A 21,245-nucleotide genomic window follows, 5' to 3' on the forward strand; every position below is an offset into this window, starting at 1 on the left:
AAGTACATGTAACATATGAAACAAGGACGCTGTAAAATAAAGTGTTACCAAATCTTCTATGAATGCGTTCTTTCTCTCTAAACCTTGGTGTCGTGTAACTTAATTTCCAATGATTTTGAACTTTTTTTTAATGGACTTTTATCACAGTTATCACCGGAAGAACTTTACTCTCCGAACATCCGTCTTCCGGTCATGGGCAACATGGTTGTAGAGGTGTAACTGTGTCCATCTGCTTGCTTATTCGCTTCAGTTGAAGAGCGTTTGTGTCAATTTGACAGCTGTAATTATATCAAGTAATATATTTATCCAGCAGCCCAGCGGTCAAAATGAATATACGCAACGCACGGGTGAGTAAATGAAAGGAGAAGCTTACATTAGTTCAATCATCAGACAGTGGCTGTGTCTCAAAACCCATTTTGGGCGACATAGTACAACGAGGCATCGAGTGCAGATATTCAGTGTTAACGTTAGTTGCTTGTATTTTTTTTTTAAATTCGGTTTATTGTGATGCACATTGCACACTCTTTGCTACTTTTAAAGGGGCCGCGTTCTGTAACTTACTTTTGTTTCATTTCTATTCCACGAGCACCAAACACAGTCATAATTTAGTTATGTATGACTTCTTTCCAGCAGCCTCTCTGAATATTACAATTAATCGTGCAGTTTTTTTGCTGATGTACTTGTAAATGATTCAGTACTATTGCAGGTGACAGGTAGTGAAAGTGAATAGCTTGACTGATTGCTTTTCTGTTTTACATGTTTCCAGCCAGAGGATTTGATGAACATGCAGCACTGCAACCTGCTGTGTCTTCCAGAGAACTATCAGATGAAGTACTACTTCTACCACGGCCTGTCCTGGCCACAGGTCTGTTACAAACACTGATTTCTATACTGATGAGATTTTCGCTTCTGGATTTTAATCTTTGAAACGTGCCTTTCTGTCAAGCTTCTTAGATATGTATTGTTAAACACGCTAAATCATCTTATGGTGAACCGCTGTGCTTGTTTTCCAGCTGTCATACATCGCAGAGGATGAGAACGGGAAGATAGTTGGATATGTTTTGGCAAAAATGTAAGTGTTGTTTTTCTTTTTTGCTTTCAATGTTTGTTCTTAAATGTTGAAAGGGAGGAAGTGTGCGATGTTGCATATGTCCATGAATAATTATAATGTAATAAAAATAATTATAATTAAATAAAACATTGTCCCACTTTATATTAAGTGTCTTTAAAGGGTTAATCCAGCCGAAAATGATCTCATAATTTACTCACCCTCAAGCCATCCTAGGTGTATATGACATTCTTCAGCCGAACATAATCAGAGTTATATTAAAAAATATCCTGGCTCTTCCAAGCTTTATAATGGGAATGAATAGTAACTGAGATATTCAAGCCCAAAAAAGCGCATCCCTCCATCATAAAAGTTATCCATACAGCTCCAGTGGGTTAATAAAGGACTTCTGAAGGGGAGCGATGGGTTTTTGTAAGAAAAAAAATATCCATATTTTATAACTTTATAAACTATAATCACTGGTTATGGCCGTACGCGAGTCTAGTTCCGGTGTGACCTCTGACCCGATGCAGGAGTAGCCTAAGCGTAGACACCTCTCACGGTTCATATTGACCTATTTAGTGTTTGCAAACAGTGATGACGTTTGTTTGTGGGCGGAGCCTACCTGGTGGCAGAAAATGGCAGTTCTGCAGTAGCAATCTGTGAAAGCCACGGAATAAAAGGATAAAAAAAGTTAATTTCGAGTTCATATCTCACAGTTCTGTCTTTTTTCCTCAGAATTGCAAGTTCTGCAATTCTGACTTTTTCCCCCCTCGGAATTGTGATATAAACTCACAATTGCGAGTTATAAAGTCCGAACTGGGAGATAAAAACACGCAAATGCAAGAAAAAGAGTCAAGAATTGTGAGATAAAAATGTTTAAAAGTTATGTAAAATGTAATGGGTTTAAATATTATTTCATGTTGTAACTATGCATGTCCCCTATGAACTGCATATGTGAATATTACGTAGACTTACTGTTTACATCATATTTTTGCTTTAATAGTAGACTTATCATTGCAGGTTTCATCAGTCCAGTCTGTGACTTGCAACATAAACGTGTTTTTGCATTTCGATTCAGATTTTTCTTTTATTCTGTGGATTTTTCCCATTTTCCTCCACCTGTTACCGCTACATTACTGCCACCACTATGCGCGCGCAGCTGCAAGTGACAACTGTGGGAAATGAGAAATGTGGGAAATACTCCAAATTGGTCTATAGGGCTGGGAAACAAACTTGCGCTCCTCCCACATTTCTCTTTAAAAATTCTCGTTTTAGACTTCTAATTCATTGTTTTGTTTTGCTCTATCCTCCACGCTTCCGCGTTCGTCAAATACGTCGTGCGTCGGGTCAGAGGTCACTCTTCCGCCAGAACCAGACTCACGTACGGACGTTATCGGAAGCCGGTGATTTATAGTTTATAGTTATAAATATGGATATTTTTACAAAAAAGGTTCACTTTAGAAGGCATTTATTAACCCACTGGAGCCGTATGGATTACTTTTATGATGGAGGGGGTGCGCTTTTTTTGGGGTTTCAAAAATGAAAGTGCCATTATAAAGATTGGAAAAGCCTAGATATTATTTAATGTAACTCCTATTGTGTTCGTTTGAAAGAAGATAGTAATTTACTCCTAGGACGGCTTGAGGGTGAGTCAATTATGGGGTCATTTTTATTTTTGGGTGAATTAACCCTTTAACTACTATGGTCACACATTTAAATTGATCATTTGATACAATGCACTTATTGTGTACACACATTTTTACGTTGTACTTATATTTTAACATGCATGTAATTACATCTGCAATTAATCTTGTAATTACATCTATAATGACACTGTTGACCCTTTCCCACCCTTAAACCAACGCATACCACCAAACCTAACCTCACCTGTATCCCACCTCAATAGCAGCACAAGCGTTTTGCAATAGATCAACACAATAAGTACATTGTACCTTGTAAGTAAATAGTAGTTAAAGACATCTAATATAAATTGTGACCAAACATTCTAATGAAATAAGATAAGTATTATTTTATGTTAACCGTGTGTCTTAAATTCCAAAGGGAGGAGGATCCTGATGATGTGCCTCATGGACACATTACATCACTGGTTAGTGTTTGGAAACATTGGCTGTTATTTCGTATCATCTGTACTGATATTATCTTTCATTCTGTCTGCATGTGTATAAATAAATAATGCACTGCTGTGTGTGTTAATACAGGCCGTTAAACGCTCTCACAGGCGTCTCGGACTGGCTCAAAAACTGATGGATCAAGCCAGCAGAGCCATGATTGAGAACTTTAATGCCAAATATGTCTCTTTACATGTCAGGAAGAGGTAGGATCTACCAGCGCCTTCACTCTCTGTCATCTGAGATTCACCGGGAGGGTTTTTCCTAACCTTGTTGCATTTGTTTGTATTTCAGTAACCGGGCCGCTCTTCACTTGTACTCAAACACACTTAAGTTTCAGTGAGTATAATTTCTCCCCCCCCCCCCCCCCCCCCCCCACTTTTGATTATATTTGTATTATGATTAAATTCTAACTCTGTTTATTAAAACTAAATGAATTAATTACAAATTTGACTTGATAAATGTCTAGATGGAGTGTAATAGCATGGAGTAATTGCAGAGGGATGCAAGAATGCATTCTGTGTTAATGAAGTAGTTCAACTTCAAAAACATGTCTTGAGACCAGCTTAATTAACTGATAGATTAAATATAATAATTAATTAGTGTGTTAAGTAGACGGCACTAGAATAAAAAATTTTCAAGGCAGCCTGAGAAACTAGCTCCGTTACAGTCATAACACCAGTTATTGTGTGAAAATTAACTAAATTGTAGGCACATCAAAAGTGCAGTAAGCGATTTCTGAGAAGCGATTTTTCTTCGGGGAGGAGAGAGTGAGCCAATCAGAAGTAGGGGGTGTGTCCACTCATGATGGGGGAGGAGAGAGTGAGCTAATCAGAAGTAGGGGGCGTGTCCACTCATGATGGGGGAGGAGAGAGTGAGCCAATCAGAAGTAGGGGGCGTGTCCACTCATGATGGGGGAGGAGAGAGTGAGCCAATCAGAAGTAGGGGGAGTGTCCACTCATGATGGGGGAGGAGAGAGTGAGCCAATCAGAAGTAGGGGGCGTGTCCACTCATGATGGGGGAGGAGAGAGACTGAGCAAGAGGGAGATTTGGAGAAAGACTGTAAAAAGCGAGATGGCTGAGAGACATTACAAAATAAAAAAGCTCAGAGGAATACCATTGGGTACCAAGGGTTATGATCAGGCAAGAGCTTCAGGACCTGCTTTAATATAAGAATAGCATTCCAGTGCCAGAGACCGAAGCGGGATCTGAAAACAGATGTTTCAAACAGAGAGTAACATTGGTTTTGAGTGTGTTCAACAGAACCAATATGCTGTTGTTGTAATGTTAGTTTTAGTAACAGGAGCTGCTGGCGATCAACAACAAACTCTCACTTATATTTACTCTTGTGTACTGTATGGTTATTTTTTGTTCGTCCTTGTTGTTTGTTTGTTCGTCATCTTCGCTTTATTTTTCATGAAGCATTATTTTGCTTCGCTTCAGCTATGATGGAGACATCCACTCTTCATGCATTTTGGGGGTGGAGCAAAAAAGGGAGGGTGTGTTTGTTTGGTTTGATTTCAAATATCAACAGTGTTTCTCTGAAATCATTTACTGCACCTTTAAATGCATTTTTTTCATTATGTATTGATTCTGCGTTGTATTCTAGTCATGCAAAATGTTTTCATCACTGTTCATACTGTGTTGCAGGATTAGTGAAGTAGAGCCCAAATATTATGCTGATGGAGAAGATGCTTATGCCATGAAGAGGAATCTCACACAGATGGCAGATGAGGCATGTTTCGGTGCAGTTATACATCATTATGTGATGCCAAATACAGCTTCAAAATGTTTTTTCCTCTTAATTTAAATTTCCCAAATTGTAACCTGACCCTCTACACCAGGGGTGTCAAACTCAGTTCCTGGAGGGCCAGAGCCCTGCAGAGTTTAGCTTCAACCCTAAACATTTTTTTAAAACACCTGATCAGCTAATCAAGTCCTTCATGCTAATTTGAAAATTGCAGGTGTGTGTGTGTTGAAGCAGGGTTGGGACTAAACTCTGTAGGGCTGTGGCCCTCCAGGAACTGAGTTTGACACCTGTGCTCTACACCCACTGAACATGTGGAAGAATAACACAGGCAATTTTTTTTTTTTTTTTAATCTTCGTGAAACGGCCCACACATACTCCATTTTCCTCCACCTGGATTTTCCCAACTGTTTGATTAGGACTGTAACGGTAGTCGTGGCTGCTGTATCTTTGCTCCTTTCTACTCAGACATTTGAAGTGGTTTTTGAACGCCTATTCAAAAACATATATTTTTTATTATCTCTGATAGCTAATTACTGTAAGTTGCTCAATTATTGTAGGTGGGAAAGTGACTAAAATGCCGTTGAAGAAATTACACGCCTACATTTGGTCATTGCGATTGAGTCACACCTTTCACAGCTTTTTTTAAATTGAAAATTATACAGGGTTAAATTGGGTTCACCTTCAAAAAGTAAAAAGCTAATGGTAGTTTCACTCTCTTAAAAACACATTTAACACATTACATTTACCAGTATACCTTCCTATAGTCAGTGGCTGACCCTGGTAGAGACAAGTTTACTTGGGAGACAAGCCCCCACTATGATAAACACTAACTTTCCTGTTGTGTAGTTGCAGAAGCCAGGTGTTCGTCTGTGGGGCTCAGAGACTCCTGCATCTCAGGACACATCTGTGACTGGCCTGGTGGAGAAGCTGACGGTGCAGGATGGAGATGGAGACAGCGGAGGAGAGAGTAAAGAAATGAGTGAGGTCAGCGAGGCCACGGAGAGCACAGACGTCAAAGACTCCTCATCAGACTCTTAACTCACATCTCAGTCTGTTCACACCCATCTTATAGGTTTCAAATCGGTTTACAGTGTTTATATGCTCTGATGGTTTTATTTTCTCAATACAGGAAAGTGACCTTGTAAAAGTGGTTCATTTGTCAATAAAATTGGAGAGTAAACATCGTGTGTGGTGGTGTCATTATCCTGGAGGGGGAAAAATAAATGTTTTGATTGATGTGAAAGTTGTGGCTTCTAAAAAATAGTTAATTAGTTCCAAGCATGAAAGGCCCTTTTTACCTCTGTCATCTGAGGCACAAGTAAAAACAGGATAGTGTCCCAGCCATAAACCACGAGTTGCTGCTTTTTGGTTGGTTAAAAAAATATATTTACAGAACACCATGCAAGTTTTTGAAATACTCAGACAGTTGAACTGTGTAAACTACAAAAATGCGAATTTGTGAAAACGGTAATGGCATGCGCATGTGTATCACGTGTTTAGTTAATAGGCCAGTAGTGTGGCTTTACAGTGACATCGCTAACTACTGGCCTGACATTAATACAGCGTTTTTTTGTTGTTTTCGTTGACAACGTTGTCGCCTGTTAGCAAAAAACGCAAAGGAAATTTTTTTTTTTTAAATCGTTGTCATCACCTGAGCCAACATTTTTCCTTTGATTTTCTGAAAAAGAACATGTTTAAGACCTGTAAGTTACTTTGCCAACCTTTAGGAGTATGTCAACTTACAGGTGACCTTAAATGGAAACCCACGGACTAAAAGCAAATAAATAAAATAATGTTGTGGCGCCTTTAAGATTTCTGTCGAAACACATTTACACGTGAACTGAGTTTGCTCACTTTGCCGCGCGTTTTGTACTTGAACTTCTAGTGGTTTGCCGTCAACTACAAGTTTCACTGCTCCATTCTTCAATAACTGCCTCTTTGCAAAGCTGCATTACATTGCGACATATTGATTAAAACAAACCTCAATCAAATGCGTCGCAAAAACTAAATCATACCCAGGGGTCCTTATTAAAAACGAACGGCCTAGTTTATGGGATCCTCCTCCTCCAGAAAGATTACAGAGCGACAGACGAGAGGCTTTACCCACAGCCGGAGACGGCACAAGGTTTGGCATACTTTTCTCTCATTTTACGCATTGTGGTGTTAGTGAATATTGGCATTTACCCCACTTCATCCTGTGACTGGGGCCGCCCAAGTTATTGAACAATACAGGCCTTGATGTAAACCCGCTGGAGGCGCCTACTATGTGCTCTATAACGTTAGTGGGTCGTGAATAATATATTACTGACAGAGACTCATTGCTATCAAACTAACATCTCGTTCATGTCTAAAATACATACATGTTTTTAAATAGGACGAGACTTGGCCTGTGGTCCACAAGAGGGCAGCAATGTTATAATTTTGCCAATTCCACCTTCAGAATTAGAAAAAGCTTTATTGCCAAGTGTTTACACCATTTACACACACAAGGAATTTGTCTTGGTGACACGAGCTTCCAGTGCTGAAGGAAAGTACAGACACAGTGCAGATATACATAGGATTTACAAAACAAAACAAAAAAAGAAAGAAAGATAACATTCATAATAGTATAAAGAAAATATAATATTACAAAGAAAACTAAATTTAAATAATGGAATATAGTACAGTAATAGAAATATATATAGTTTTATGTTATTACAGCTGTACAATTTTGAGATGTTTTGTTCAAATGGTAGACGATGTGTGTATAGATGAGCACAGGACAGACTCAATGACGGTGAGTAGAACTGTGTCAGCTCCGGTGGCTCAGCTGGTGAAGGAAGTTCAATCTCTGCTGGGACTTTTTCACAGCGGGATTGTCCCACTTCAGGTCCTGAGAGATGGTGTTGTCCAGGAACCTGAATGACTCCACTGCTGCTCATGATGCTGAGTGCTGGGGTGTTTCTCCTGAAGTCCACGATCATCTCCACTGTTTGGAGTGTCAGAGTAATGGTGTTGAAAGCTGAACTGAAGTCCACAAATAATATCCTTGCGTAAGTCTCAGGTCTGTTGAGATGTTGCAGGATATAATGCAGTCCCATGTTGACTGCATCATCCACAGAGTAGACTCTTTGCTCTGTAGGCAAACTGAAGAGGATCCAGCAAGAGACCAGTGATGTCCTTCAGGTAGGCCAACACCAGTCTCTCAAATAACTTCATGACCACAGATGTAAGAACATCAGGTCTGTAGTCATTAAGTCCAGTGATTTTTTTTTTTTTTTTTTTTGGGGAGGGACTGGAATGATAGTGGAGCGTTTGAAGCAGCAGGGAACTTCACACTCCTCCAGTGATCTGTTAAGGATCTGTGTGAAGATTGGGACCAGTTGGTCAGCGCAGACTTTTATACAGGCAGGTGAAACACCGTCTACGCCTGAAGCTTTCCTGATCTTCTGTTGGTGGGGAAACTCGGCTCACGTCCTCCACACAGACCTTAAGCGCAAGTTGAATTGCAGGAGGTGTTGGTGTATGTGTGAAGTGCAGATCAGAGCGGGTGTGAGGTATGAGACTGGGCTTTTCAAACCTGCAGTAAAACACATTCAGATCCTAGCCAGTTGTTGATTCTCCACAGATCGTGGGCTGGTGTCTTGTACATGGCGATGTTCCTCAGACCTGTCCAGACTGACTCTGGGTCGTTGGCTGAGAACAGTTTTTTTTAGCTTTTGCTAAATCATGTGGGATTTCGACCTTTCTCAGGTTAAGAACCCTTTGGTGGATAAAGGTACGGATATACCATATTGTTTAAAACTAAATGTGCATTTTAAGCCTGGCCTATAATAACGTGCGTTTAGCGGGCCTACCATAATAATGTGTTTATGTACTGTGCTGTTTAAATTGTAAATCCATTAAATAATCATTACTGATGTACAAGTCGAATTTAGCTAGACTTTAGCTTCCCTACTGTTGCTTTGGTTAAAGATCAAATGTATTTTTGCTTAATGCAATATTATTTTCATAAATTAGTTTTGAGATCAAACATTAATTGGCTGCCCCTTGTGTAGGAAGAGGAATGTAACTAAGAAACACTACTACATTTACATAATTATCTTAATAACAGTCACTAGAACATAATTAAGAAAAAGTCCAGAGTGACATTTACACTATTAAGTTTATTAATACTATAAATACATGAACACAATTTCAGACAAACAAAAGAATACATTTACCATGTGCATTATGTGTAGCCAAAAAACATTCAGACATTTAGTGATGGGGATAATATAAATAGATGTGCTTGTTGGATTTTACAGTTCAGGACCTCATCAAAATGCCCACTTTGCCCACTCTGTCTCTTAGTACATAACACTCTACTCTCTCCATTACTTGAGGAGCACCATGGATTCATTTGGCCACATGAGCTGTCCTCGATCCATGATCTGTCCCTCTGCCTGGTCTCTCTCTCTCTGAAGTCATGAGTGTGGCTCAGAAGAGACTGGTTTCGCTTGACTCCAGGATTTTTGGAAGAGGTACCTGTGGGTGTGAAACAAAAGTAAGCTCTTTTGAAATTATATTAATACAACACTGGTACTACTTTCTTGGACCATCAGTACATTTCAAGATCCCTGACATCAACTTTTCAGTTGGCATTACAATATCAAAGTAAATAAAATAAGTAAAAGGAAACAACTCTCCTCAATAGGGTTGTCAGGATATCATAAAAATGTCTCACGATACTATACCAGCTGCTGACGTATCACGGTTCCAAGTAGTATCACGATACAATTCAGTATTGTGTTAATTCATTATTCAAATCTACAAAATAAACCAAATTTTCATATACATACTGGCTATTGTTACCAATCAAATGAAATCAGTGTAAACAAAATCCATCTTAGCTCTGCACAGTAGCACAGAAGCTGCATGAAGTGATATTTAGATTTGGCATTAATGCATTTACGCTGCAATTAAAATTGCATCAATAATGTTATGAGCTTAATGTTTTAAATATAAAACTGATTATAGAAATATTAAATGTTGAATAAATAAATAATAATAGGCCTACTTTAAAATGGGAAACAAAAACCGCCAGTAGGTGGCAGCAAGTCTCTACTTAAAAAACTAAAATATGTATTTTTTATATATTTTTGCTCACACTAGCGCGGCCATTCAAATTCATGGGGGTCAGGGACAGACGCACAATGAGTAATCTATGCAGTACAATAAATCAGTGCTTCTCAATTGATTGGTTATGTGTGTGTTTTGCAGTTCTGTTCTGATGGTCACGACACATACTGCTGTGTAAAAACTATGCTAAATGCAAAGTTAGCATGGAAAAATGAATGGCAAGTCAGCTTTTAAAAAGAAGAATTCATGTTTCATAGAAGCATAGACTTCATAGAAGCTATTCAAATGCTACACAAGGGAAAAGAAAATACATTGAAATTACCTTAAAATACCTACAAATTATTGAAACAATATAATTTTTTTACCGTCTGGTTTAAGACATATTTTTTTGCCGCCAACAGAGGGTTTGTGCTGGTGTAAGCTGTAAGTAAATCTGGCTCCCAATGTCTTCAAGCTAAAAGCCATGCAACGGATTAGGTAAGCTAGCTGTTTATTTAGAAACATAATTAAGAGTCAAAAAACCCTTGAAAGTGATTTTACTGAACAAAAAAAAAAGTACTTGTGTAAACGCCACAATAAAAGTACATAGAATAAACAAGTAATAAGATCCTGGTGGATGACTAATGGTTTTCCAGCTCTGTTCCAGCTGTGCGCTCCTATTCTATGGCGCACGATAAATAAAAACCTGTCAGTCTGAGCGATCAAACCAATCCAAGCACACTCCGATGGTCCTCTACACATCTTCCCTATCCACTATACCCATCTACCACCCCCGAGATCCAGTTTCCATTGGTTGAACGTTCAAATGATGTTGGAAAACACTGCATTATAATTGCAATCCTGGATCAGCCTGTCATGCCACTCCATGATCTATGCATTGTCTTATGTTGTGTTTGGGCTCGCTCGAAACCACCTGCTTCAAATAAAGATATACAATCTACTATGGTTTACAAATGTTTCGTGAAGGTACAAACAAAAACCTGGCGCAATATATATACATGGCATCATACTGTTTACACGTGCGTCAGCGGTGCTACTTCATACAATACTTGGGATAGTTGGGTCTAACTGAAACAAATACGTTCGTTGTATTCTGCTTTTTGAGACCTTTCAACCATACATGACACAAGTTATATATTTATATTAAATATATTATTATATATTTAATATAAATATATTATATATATTTAATGTAAAGCAGTTATTTTATTTTTTAACACTACATACCGCTTTGAGATAAGCCACGTTGCTCTGTCGAATCTCGGTGAGCAACTGATCCCGAGGTGTTGGGTCCACTTTAGGTGGCTGTCGTCTTCGAGGAACCGGCTTTAGAGTCTTTATCATATCTTTCAGGTTGGCTCTCTCATCTGCAGGTCCTTCTCTTGCCATGCTTCTTTGTTTAGGAACACTCCTCAGCTGAACATTAGCTCTTCCCTCTTTCCTCTCATCCCTTTGGTTCAGTTCCAGGAGTGGATCCCTTCGTTTTGGAGTCTTTTTCAGTTGTACTTCCTTTAAGGGGTTTCCTGTGTCTGAACTAGGAGGATGTTGTTGTGGGTCAAGATATTGAGTCTTGCGGAGCTGCAGAGGAGGACTTGGTTGTGGTGAAGGTTCAGGAGAAACTTCAGGACTCTCCTCAGCCCCATCTTGGGAACCCTGTAGTAGGGACAACGGTATGTAGCCTCCTAGCATTTCCAACATGCCAGGGGGCAAGTTGAGAGAGTTCTCATACATCTCCATGACCTTCCTATGCTCTTTCATCTGATGGAGCTTCTGGTCCTCCATTCTCTGCTGCCGCTGACGGTCCAAGTTTCTGGTTAGGAGGTTTGTGACCACCATCCGAGGACCAGGGAGTTCAAAATGGTAGCCCATCTTCAGAAGAGTGTTGTTAGCCTTGAGGAGACGAGACACTTCCATTTCTGCATGGTGTCCTAGCATGTGCCTTTGGTTGTGGAAGCGGAGCTCAGTAAGTGTCTCATTGAACTGGAGGCAACGTATTATTGCCACAATCCCTTTTCCTGTGATGAAATTGGATTCGATATTTAGTGTGGTGATGCTTCTGTTCTCTCTGAGCATGTTAGCGAGAGCGAATGCCACGTTTTCGTCTGCACCGGTGTTTGCGATGCTGAAGGTCTTAATGTGTCTGTTCTTCTTGAGAGCATTGACGTAATCAAGGAGCATTACTTTGGGAATGTTTTCAATATTATTGAGATTGACATCTGTGACAGAGGCATTATTGTTGTGGATCTTATCCAAAGTGGTCTCCAAATTCGTTTCATTCCCAGAAGGTCTTGCAGTCTTTTTAACAAAAGTGCTTCCACCTAGGGCAAGTTTTGGGATCTTCAGCTTGGATATGACCCTTTCCTCTTTCTCGGGAACCCAGTTCTCATACGAAGAGGGAGCAGGGTCAGACTGGGTGGAATCAGCTTTCTTCTCCTCGTTCACTTTAGATTCGGTCTCATTAAGTCCTGATTCTTCAGTCTTTGCTTCAACTTTTGTATCTGCAACCTCTGGAGGCGGCTGTAAACCATCTTCTGAGGTCACCATGGGGTCGGTGGCAACAAGTTCTATCTGGACAGGCTGCTTTCTTGCTTTGTCCTCTTTTTCAGCCTCCATTATCGCTTCTTCAATCACTTCATCAACAACAACATCTCCCTCTCCTCCCTCAACCTCCTCAACGATATCCTCATAGACATATTCCACCTCTTCAACTTTATCTTCTTCTTTTGCTTCAAGCTCCTCATCGGTTTTCTTCTGATTATGACAAATGGACAGAAGGGTCAGATCGGAAGAGTCAAACAACTTTTGAAAGACTACAAATTATGAAACATTTCATCTCCAGCAACTTACTCAAAGCCTAAAAATAGAATGTCCTGTTTACAGCACAGTTGCTGTTTCAAAGCATTTGTTGTTGTAGTATTATTGGCCTCCTGGTTGCAGCAGTTATAAATAGTCAAATTTGATGATTAATAATCAGAGTTCAAAGCACTTCAGCAAAACAGTTTATATGAAATGAAATGCTCTGAATGTAAACAACGCAAACAGTAACGGATCTTACCTGACTGGGTAATAGAGTTGTGGGAACTCTCTCCTCCTCCAGCATGCGTTTGGACTCTTTCTCCCAGTACATATATTCCACCAGTGATCTGTGATCAAATGATCCAGTGGGTGGTTTGTCAGTTTGGTCTCTCTGCCTCATTCCCACCGGCACTCTCTCATCAGGAGCGATCTCTTCCATCTCACTCTGGAGCTGTTTGAGCTCCTCTGTCGAGAGGCCTGCCAGAATCTCATCCTCATCGATCTCTTCTTCTGACTGGGGCTCGCTGCAATCTGAAATAGAAAAAATATACTCTGTAAAATAATCGTTAAAAAAAGTTAAATGTAGAATTTACTTGTTTTCTTAAAAATAAATGTGACTATGTTGTGTTAAACCAATGAAAGTCAGATATCGGGCACAACTACCTCATGTATGCTGTAAACCCTAACGCTCAAAGTAATTAATTGGGTTGATTAGGACAAACTTAAATTAAACTAACTAGTTCAGTCAAATTAACTTTTATGAGTATTTAGCACTTTCTCAGTTCACATAACTGATATATTTTAAGTAAACTGAACTGTTTCATTGTTTTGAGTTCATGAAATTATTTATTAGGCTAGACGAACTTAAGTTTAACTGAACCGGCTGTGATGTCTATTTCCCAGCATGCTTTGCCGATTGCACTCGAAAGGGAGAGTAAATGCTAAAAAAATATAATATAAATGTTTTTTTTGTGCAATATTAATGTTAAGTGGAAGATTTAGTAGTGATTCATGTTTTATTATGCTAATTTAGAAGAATTTATGTTAATGTTGGTTTTAGGATAGTTACCATCATGGTGACAAGTGGTGCATGCAGCTTGATTTGAGAGCAAATAATACCTTTATATTGTTGCGCTTCTACAGCAAGTGCTTCTGTATAACACACTATTGCTAACATGTTAACAAATTAGTATGGTAGCAGATTAGCTTGTTAAAGCTAGCAAAGTTTATACTAATAAAAGTGTTCACATTGAGATGACATGAACATTTTAAGTTAATTGTATGAATTGGTGTAACAAACATTTCAAGTTAAAAACAATTAAAATGTATAAGTACAAAATAAAAATCTGCTATTTCTGCTTAATTAAACTTTGAATTTCATAACTGAAAACAATTGAGGCAACTGATCCTTAAATGTTTTGAGTTTTGCTAACTTATTCGGACTAGCTGAGTAATTTCTGTGCTACTGGCATCACCAAAACTCAATCTCAATCACTCTCCCTGCCTGATATTAGTCAGACAATCAAGGGAATAAAAATATTCAAACTTGGACACATTATGTCTGAAAATTATCCCTTTAAATGATATTACACATCTTGTACTGAATGCCAGGACAGCTAATATGTTCAGTACAACAACATGAATGCGAGCTTGATATTTCTTAAATATATTTTAAAGCTCCATTATTTAAAACTACAGTATGATACTACCACCAGATTTAGCACTGGTCTCCTGGGAGTTAGTTAGAGATAGGCTGTAGGCTGAGTGTTAAACTCATTTTCTTTCAGCACCTCAGAGCTTTTTACAAAGATCACCTATTTTTTCTCAAGATTAATGGCAACAAACGGCTGAATATATTAACAACGAAATACCTCGGACGGTCGTCTCATGAGAAGCGTCTCTCTGCCTCATTCCCAGCGGCACTCTCTCGTCAGGAGCAATGTCGTCCATCTCACTCTGGAGCTGTTTGAGCTCCTCTGCCGAGAGGCCGGCCAGAATCTCGTCCTCATCGATCTCCTCTGTGTATGACTCCTGATCCGTGTGCTCAGACATGTCCACCTTAGTGTTTTCAAGAACTCAACTAAAGCCACTGGTTTCGAAGCGCAGCGAGCGTCGTGGCAGGACTCAAGGCCTTATGCCACATGCACGATCTAAAATAACCTCCATTCAACAGAGGGGATGGTATTTATGGAACAAGCGGGGAGATACAGACATAGACTTTTTTCAGCAACTTGAGTCAGCTGGTCCGTCCCCTGAATTTCAACATGACAGACTAGAGAGAGAGAGAGAGAGAGAGTAGGGTGGAGAAAAACAGCAGCAGGTGGACATGCCAGTCAAGCGGCCCCGGTGGCTCAGACGCTAACTTCAGCTACAAACATTTTATTTAACTGGAATTACAGGATGACCAAAGAAAAATAGACATTGTAAACCTGGCTGTTTGAAAGGCCAGTAAAACAGGCCTGTTCCATGTGTTAAAAGCTGAAGACTAGAAATATATAGCGATTTGACCCCTAATCCTCCACAGTTCTATGAGGACAGAAATAAAATCTGTCTGATGTTGAAAACAACAGTCAGGCGGGGAAGCTGGGCGGTCAGGAAAAGCAGGCTGATGTAGGATGGAAAGACTCCACAAACATTAGTGTTGTCTAGCGTTGGAGGAAAAATACTTGAGCAAGTGTAGTTTGTTGGAAATGTTTGGAAAGCTCAAATTGCAGTGAAGTGTGGCTTAAAAATAAGTGTGGGTTGACAGTCACCTTAAAATACAAATATCAGTCCCTTCAGAAAAACGCGATTATGTGATCGCATAATTCAATACATAATCAGCCAAAGTCCGCTTTTTCAAATACACCTTTATACTTTTGCCGCATAAATTGCCGATTTCCGCGCACAAAACATGCGGGGTAGTATGCTTGCTTATCTTATGAAGTAATAAGAAATGACTCTTTACATTAAGGTAGTAGCCTATAACAGGGTGTTGGGGGAATCACTTTTTTTCTCTCTTTTTCATCAAACCGCAGTTTTTGCAAGTTCCCGCAATTGTTGGCATAAAATTGCATAAATATCCCGTATGTTCTATTGCATTTTTTAAGAAAACGTGCCGCATAATCAATTTTTGCCCGCAACAATCACAAAAAAACTGAATTATTGAAACTGAAATATTGCATATTCACAATATCCACTCATTTTATAATATTACACCAGGAAAACAAGGCATCCCATTAAGTGTTACATATTATAATATTCTTGGTGATCCCTTTATGGCATTCAGTATATTCTAAATCTATTAATACTGTATAATTTGTGACACAGATCAAGACCAACAAAGACTTTTTATTTGTGTTGAATAATCATTAAACATTTTTTGAAGGTTAGCTATAAATATACTAAAGGAAATATCTTAAATTATTTATTTATGCCCACAAAGATTATATAAACTGACATGATATTCTTGTTCTTCCTTACTTCTACAAACATTAATCAATGAATAGTAATAATCCTAGAAACAATCTTTCAATGGCATCGTTTTTTCTGTCTCTTCAATAACATGCAACATATTAATAAATAATGATGTTTAAGTGTATGAAAATATAGTATCTGCATTTGACCCTTGTATCAGTTTCATTTTTTCTTACATTAATAACGCTCAACATGTTTTGAGCAATTACCATAATTCCCATGTAGAATTTTCTCCCACCTACACTAATTATACATCAATGTGCATTGTAGTTGTAATAAGTCTGCAGTGTTGAAAAGAGGCTTATTGTTAGGTTGTAGCAAGCAGATTTGGTTTAACATGAACACAAAGCCAGAAACACCATATTGTGCACCAATATTGGCAGAATGTAATCTGTCTTTATAAAATGGTAAGCATGGGCAAAACCTATTTTTGCATGCATTCACAAACACTTGGAAAAAATAACACACTTGTATAGGCCAAGCACATTGAGGCACCTTTTAGTTTTAGTATGTAACCTGTAGAAGTTCCTTGATTGTAAATCACTGAGAAGTATAAAAGCTGAATTGGTGATGGATTCAAATAATGTGATCAATTTTCTCTTTAAATTCCAACAGATTTTATTTCAATTAAAGGTAAAGAACACAATAAATTAAACAAACAGGAAAAAAGCTAAATGTCCAATCGTTTGGAGGGATTTGGATAGCAACTGTGCCTGGCACTTGGACCAGTGACATTTGAGGTCTAAAGCTTGCACAAATACTCTTTGCCAAGCATACATTTCCCATAATTCCACATGACAGTGGCCAGCCTTCTAAATTCAGATACAGGGCGATGGCATACAGTAGAGCACATTCATTAAAACTTGAGCATGTTTCCAAGGGCAACAGAATTAAAGCTGTGATTCTTCTTTAAAAATGTACTTTCAAGTGGCCCTTCATAACACAACACCATAATCTGTGCTTTCTCAAAGCAGAGGGGGACAAAATGGAATCAACCAAGCAAATCACTGTTTGATCAAAGCTTTGCACCTGTACACCAAATCGAAACAAAAGCACTAAATGTATACAAAGTATACCGGATTATTATTTTTTGGTATAATATTCATTACTTAGTGTACGTTAGTAATATAGAAGCGTGTGCTGCTGTATATACCTTTCTGTCAACACTTAAGTTAAGCTCTCAGAAGGATCATCCTTCAAAAAAAAAAAAAAAAATTGAATAAGGAAAAAAAAAATTCTCAAATATCACTCAGAAATGCATGGAACTGGCACAATATAATTACTTCTGAAAGCCACATGGCTTGCTGTCCATAGAAAGGCAAGATTGGAAAGTTTTACACTGTTTTTCAAGAAAGGAAATGAAAAATGAAACAGATAATAAAGCTTAGCCTCCAGCACTTAATAATAATAACAATAATTATAATGATAATAACAATAAGAATTACAACAATATCAACAGTAACCATAATAATTAAAATTTGTTAATCATAACAAGTAAAGCATAATAAAGCGTTTTATTCCCATTGTCAAAGATTCTGGCACAGATTGTTAAAACAATGAATAAAAAGACATTCATGAACCCGGTCCTACACACACACACACACACACACACGCACGCACACACACACACACACACGCACGCACGCACACACACAAAGTGTCAAACAGAATGGTAAGGATGTGTAAAACACTAGACAATCTCTCTCTCACACACAAACTAAATAAATAACCATTTAATCCCAATAAGTGAACAGCAATTTCACTACAGCACACATCAATCCCCAGGGTCTCATTACAAAGCGTCTTTGTGTTTCGTCATTTCGAATGGACTGACAACAAAAGAAAGCTGTGGTTCACTGATTAAGAAATCGATGCATATTTCTGAATATTCCAGAAGTTAGAGCAATAAATATTTAGTGGGAAGGCTTGATATCTCCGTCACGTCACACGGCTTTAAGATTTCAGAGGCAGACTCAGTACAGTACAATAGCAAGGCTGCGAGGAAACGCGAAATACGTAAAAAGAGGGACGAGAGGAGAGAGTCTGAAAGCGCTTCAGTAAAGGCTTTTGAATGATGTTAAACACCCCCCACACACCAAACCTACAAAATACACACATTTGCATACAGGTTTTGTTTTTTGTTTTTGTCTTCTAAACACGCCACACTGGAAACCTTCTGTATAAAACCAAACCCATCCCTGACTGTGTCCACTATGGAATGCAAATAATGAGGAAATATTATATTTAATCTACTCGTTTACTCTCTCCTCCAGTCTCTCTCCTTTGCCATTGCTGAAGACTCGTTTTCTCTCCCATAATAGAGAGAATAAAGATTGTTGAGAACTAGAAAGATTCGTTTCTGCATAGTGTTCACCCACCTTCCCCCACAACCGTTCTTTGTCGAAAACACAAAAATCAACATCTCACTTATATGTATCTATATACATGATTTGCCCCTTGATATAAATGTTTAGGAATGAAAATTGCAACCAAATAAAACATTACAAGGCATACATAATAATTAGCAAACCTAGCACAAATGTTCATATATAACAGTCATAAGGACATACTGCATATCCTTAAAGGTAGGTGCGGTCACCATATTCATCTATGTAAATTGGAATAAAAATGTAAACCACAGAAACAGGGAATCAATAGGAATCTAGTCAACGTTTAAAGTGCAAGTCTGTTGCAGTTTCTCTTCGCAGAAAACAACAATGTGCCAAAAAACTGGTGCAAGTCTTCTGACGTGAACTGCTGCGCAATAGATTCGCCAGCGCCCCCTGGTGGCAGCTGACTATATGGCAAGAGCACATCTTTCGTACACTTTTTCTGTCTGACCCATCGAAGCATGGTACTGATTTTGGACAATCTCCCAAGACAACACAATCTCTTTTGTCTGAAGAAATAGCAAACACATACACAGAAACCCGTTTGGTCCTCAAGGAAGAAAGGAGACAAACTGAAGCCTGGGTCAGAAGCACATGGAGTCGGGGCGAGAAGACTCTCCATTGTCTCTCCTTTGGCAGCCCTGTGGGCATCTCAAGGATCTCTCTGTATCCGGCTCCTCCCACATACTGAGATCCGAGTGCCTCACCTTAAGCATATCTCCTTACAGGAACAGGTGGTCGACCTTGGAATAGGATTCAGGCATTGGACTAGGAGATCCAACTGAAGTCTTTCTCGCTTCCCGCTCTGGCGTCTCCTTCCAGAGCCGAGTCACTTTCCTCTTTGCCATCGTCTATTGCTCTGTCGTCTCGCTGCGAAATCCCTGAGCCGGCTCGCCATTTCCCGTTCTCCTCCTCGCCTTCACCTTCTCCCATCAGCTCGGCCTCCACCATCATCTCCTCTTCCCCGTCTCCGTCGGCGGTGTCATCAGGGAAACGGTGGTCCCCGGGATACAAGAGTTCCTCCTCTGGGGAGCCGTCCTCGCCGTTCTGGTCCAGCAGGGCAGCCATGCCTCGACCCGAGCAGTCTGCGCAGACGCCGTGGCGCCGAGAGCCATGTTTGATGCCCACGCTGGCGGCCGACATGAAGACGCGACTGCATACTTTACACACGTACTTCTTGTCCTTACTGTGCACCTGAGAAAGAGTGACAATGCATTGTTGAGAGACAGCAATTCATGTCTTTTACAAAAGAGTACTGTGGCAAAACCATTAAAACACCATATTTATTAAAGCTATAAGATACGAGAGGCTTACAGTGACCCTGTTTAAGCCTGGAATTAAAGGGATAGTTCGCCCAAAAATTAAAATGATGTCATCATTTATCACCCTCATGTCGTTCCAAACCCGTAAGACTTTCGTCTTCGTAACTCAAATGAAGATCTTTTTGAAGAAATCTGAGAGCCTTCTGTCCCTCCATTGACAGCTACGCAACTACCACTTTGATGCTTCAAAAAGTTCATAAAAAGAGATCGTAAAACTAATCCATATGAATTGAGCGGTTTAGTTCAATTCAATCTGTTCATCATATAAAACGATCGAGTCTATTCAGATATTTGGACTAAACCGCTCAATTCATATGGATGAGTTTTACGATCTCTTTATTAACTTTTTGAAGCATCGAAGTGGTGGTTGCGTAGCTGTCAATGTCAGAAAGCTCTCAGGTTTCATCAAAAATATCTTCATTTGTGTTCTGAAGATGAGCGAAAGTCTTACGATTTGGAACGACTTGAGGGTGAGTAAATAATGCAATAATTTTCATTTTTGGGTGAACTATCCCAAGTTTCAACACCTGTTTCTCAGGTGATCTGTGGCTGGTTGCAAACAAGTTAGTCATCTAATTTTCTCTTCAGCAATGGTCACGACTCACAATTTTAAGTCATGTGGTGGATTGGTCCAATTTGAATTGGGAAAGGTGGCTGTAATGCAACATTTTGGATGCCAACTGCGTAAAACACCAAGGAAGAAGAATCTGAAAAGTATGACTTGGCTAACTGCTGGTTGGTCAGACTAGTTCCTAAAACACAGTCTTAACGTTGTGGCTGTGTTAATGCAATAGGCCCCTGATCACAGGTGGCCAGTGTTAAAAACGTGTAAACAGGGTCCGGCAGGCTATTTTGAGGTCGGGAAACACTCAAATTGTATTTGTTAATAGTCAAAATTGCATGTGACCACACTGGATTTATACAACCACAACAGTTAATCATGCACAGCCAAAGTTCAGTTAATACAGATACTCCTGTTAACAAGCAAGTTAATGAGATTTTTTGCTCAACATGACATGCCAAAGCAACAGCAATATAAAACACCCCAGTGCTCAATAAATAGTTTGATATATTAAGAATAATTCTTTCACCAAATAGTTTCCCAACCTTTCTGTCCTTAATTGTACCCCACAGCTCCTTCAGTACTTGAACTTAATCAACAGAAACCAGCGTTTCTCTTTTACCTTAATTTACACTGGATATAATTTAGCATAATCAGTAATATTAAAGCTACACTATGTAACTGGATGT

At 39.1% G+C, this 21,245-nt stretch overlaps 3 protein-coding genes across 6 annotated transcripts in view; 1 reads left to right on the plus strand and 2 right to left on the minus strand.

Annotated features, from left to right (window-relative positions):
* The first annotated feature begins 86 nt into the window (after positions 1 to 86).
* naa10 (N-alpha-acetyltransferase 10, NatA catalytic subuni) lies at positions 87 to 6,125 on the plus strand. 3 transcript variants are annotated; one of them, XM_079589395.1, is made up of 8 exons: positions 87 to 347; positions 767 to 865; positions 1,014 to 1,072; positions 3,113 to 3,158; positions 3,271 to 3,386; positions 3,475 to 3,519; positions 4,831 to 4,915; positions 5,777 to 6,117. In XM_079589395.1, the coding sequence occupies exons 1-8, from the start codon at positions 327 to 329 to the stop codon at positions 5,966 to 5,968; spliced, it is 663 nt and encodes a 220-aa protein (XP_079445521.1). In that variant the 5' UTR covers positions 87 to 326; the 3' UTR covers positions 5,969 to 6,117. The 3 variants fall into 3 exon arrangements, with proteins under 3 accessions (XP_079445521.1, XP_079445522.1, XP_079445520.1); XM_079589396.1 differs by having other exon boundaries at positions 153 to 347; positions 5,783 to 6,125; XM_079589394.1 differs by having other exon boundaries at positions 167 to 347; positions 4,831 to 4,945; positions 5,777 to 6,103.
* Positions 6,126 to 9,055: 2,930 nt separating this feature from the next.
* On the minus strand, positions 9,056 to 15,022 carry lmod3 (leiomodin 3 (fetal)). Its single transcript, XM_079588436.1, has 4 exons — positions 14,698 to 15,022; positions 13,086 to 13,357; positions 11,258 to 12,781; positions 9,056 to 9,436 (listed from the first exon to the last, which is right to left on the minus strand). The coding sequence occupies exons 1-4, from the start codon at positions 14,876 to 14,878 to the stop codon at positions 9,389 to 9,391; spliced, it is 2,025 nt and encodes a 674-aa protein (XP_079444562.1). The 5' UTR covers positions 14,879 to 15,022; the 3' UTR covers positions 9,056 to 9,388.
* Positions 15,023 to 16,885: 1,863 nt separating this feature from the next.
* zbtb46 (zinc finger and BTB domain containing 46) overlaps positions 16,886 to 21,245 on the minus strand; it is a 74,176-nt gene continuing 69,816 nt past the window's right edge. For both annotated transcript variants that reach the window (XM_079588434.1, XM_079588435.1), the window contains one exon: positions 16,886 to 19,866. In XM_079588434.1, coding sequence (XP_079444560.1) covers positions 19,441 to 19,866 — 426 coding nt within the window. In that variant the 3' untranslated portion in view covers positions 16,886 to 19,440. The remainder of the gene's footprint in view (positions 19,867 to 21,245) is intronic.

This window comes from Phoxinus phoxinus, assembly GCF_949152265.1.
Source record: "Phoxinus phoxinus genome assembly, chromosome: 18".
Classification (NCBI taxonomy): Eukaryota; Metazoa; Chordata; class Actinopteri; order Cypriniformes; family Leuciscidae; genus Phoxinus; species Phoxinus phoxinus.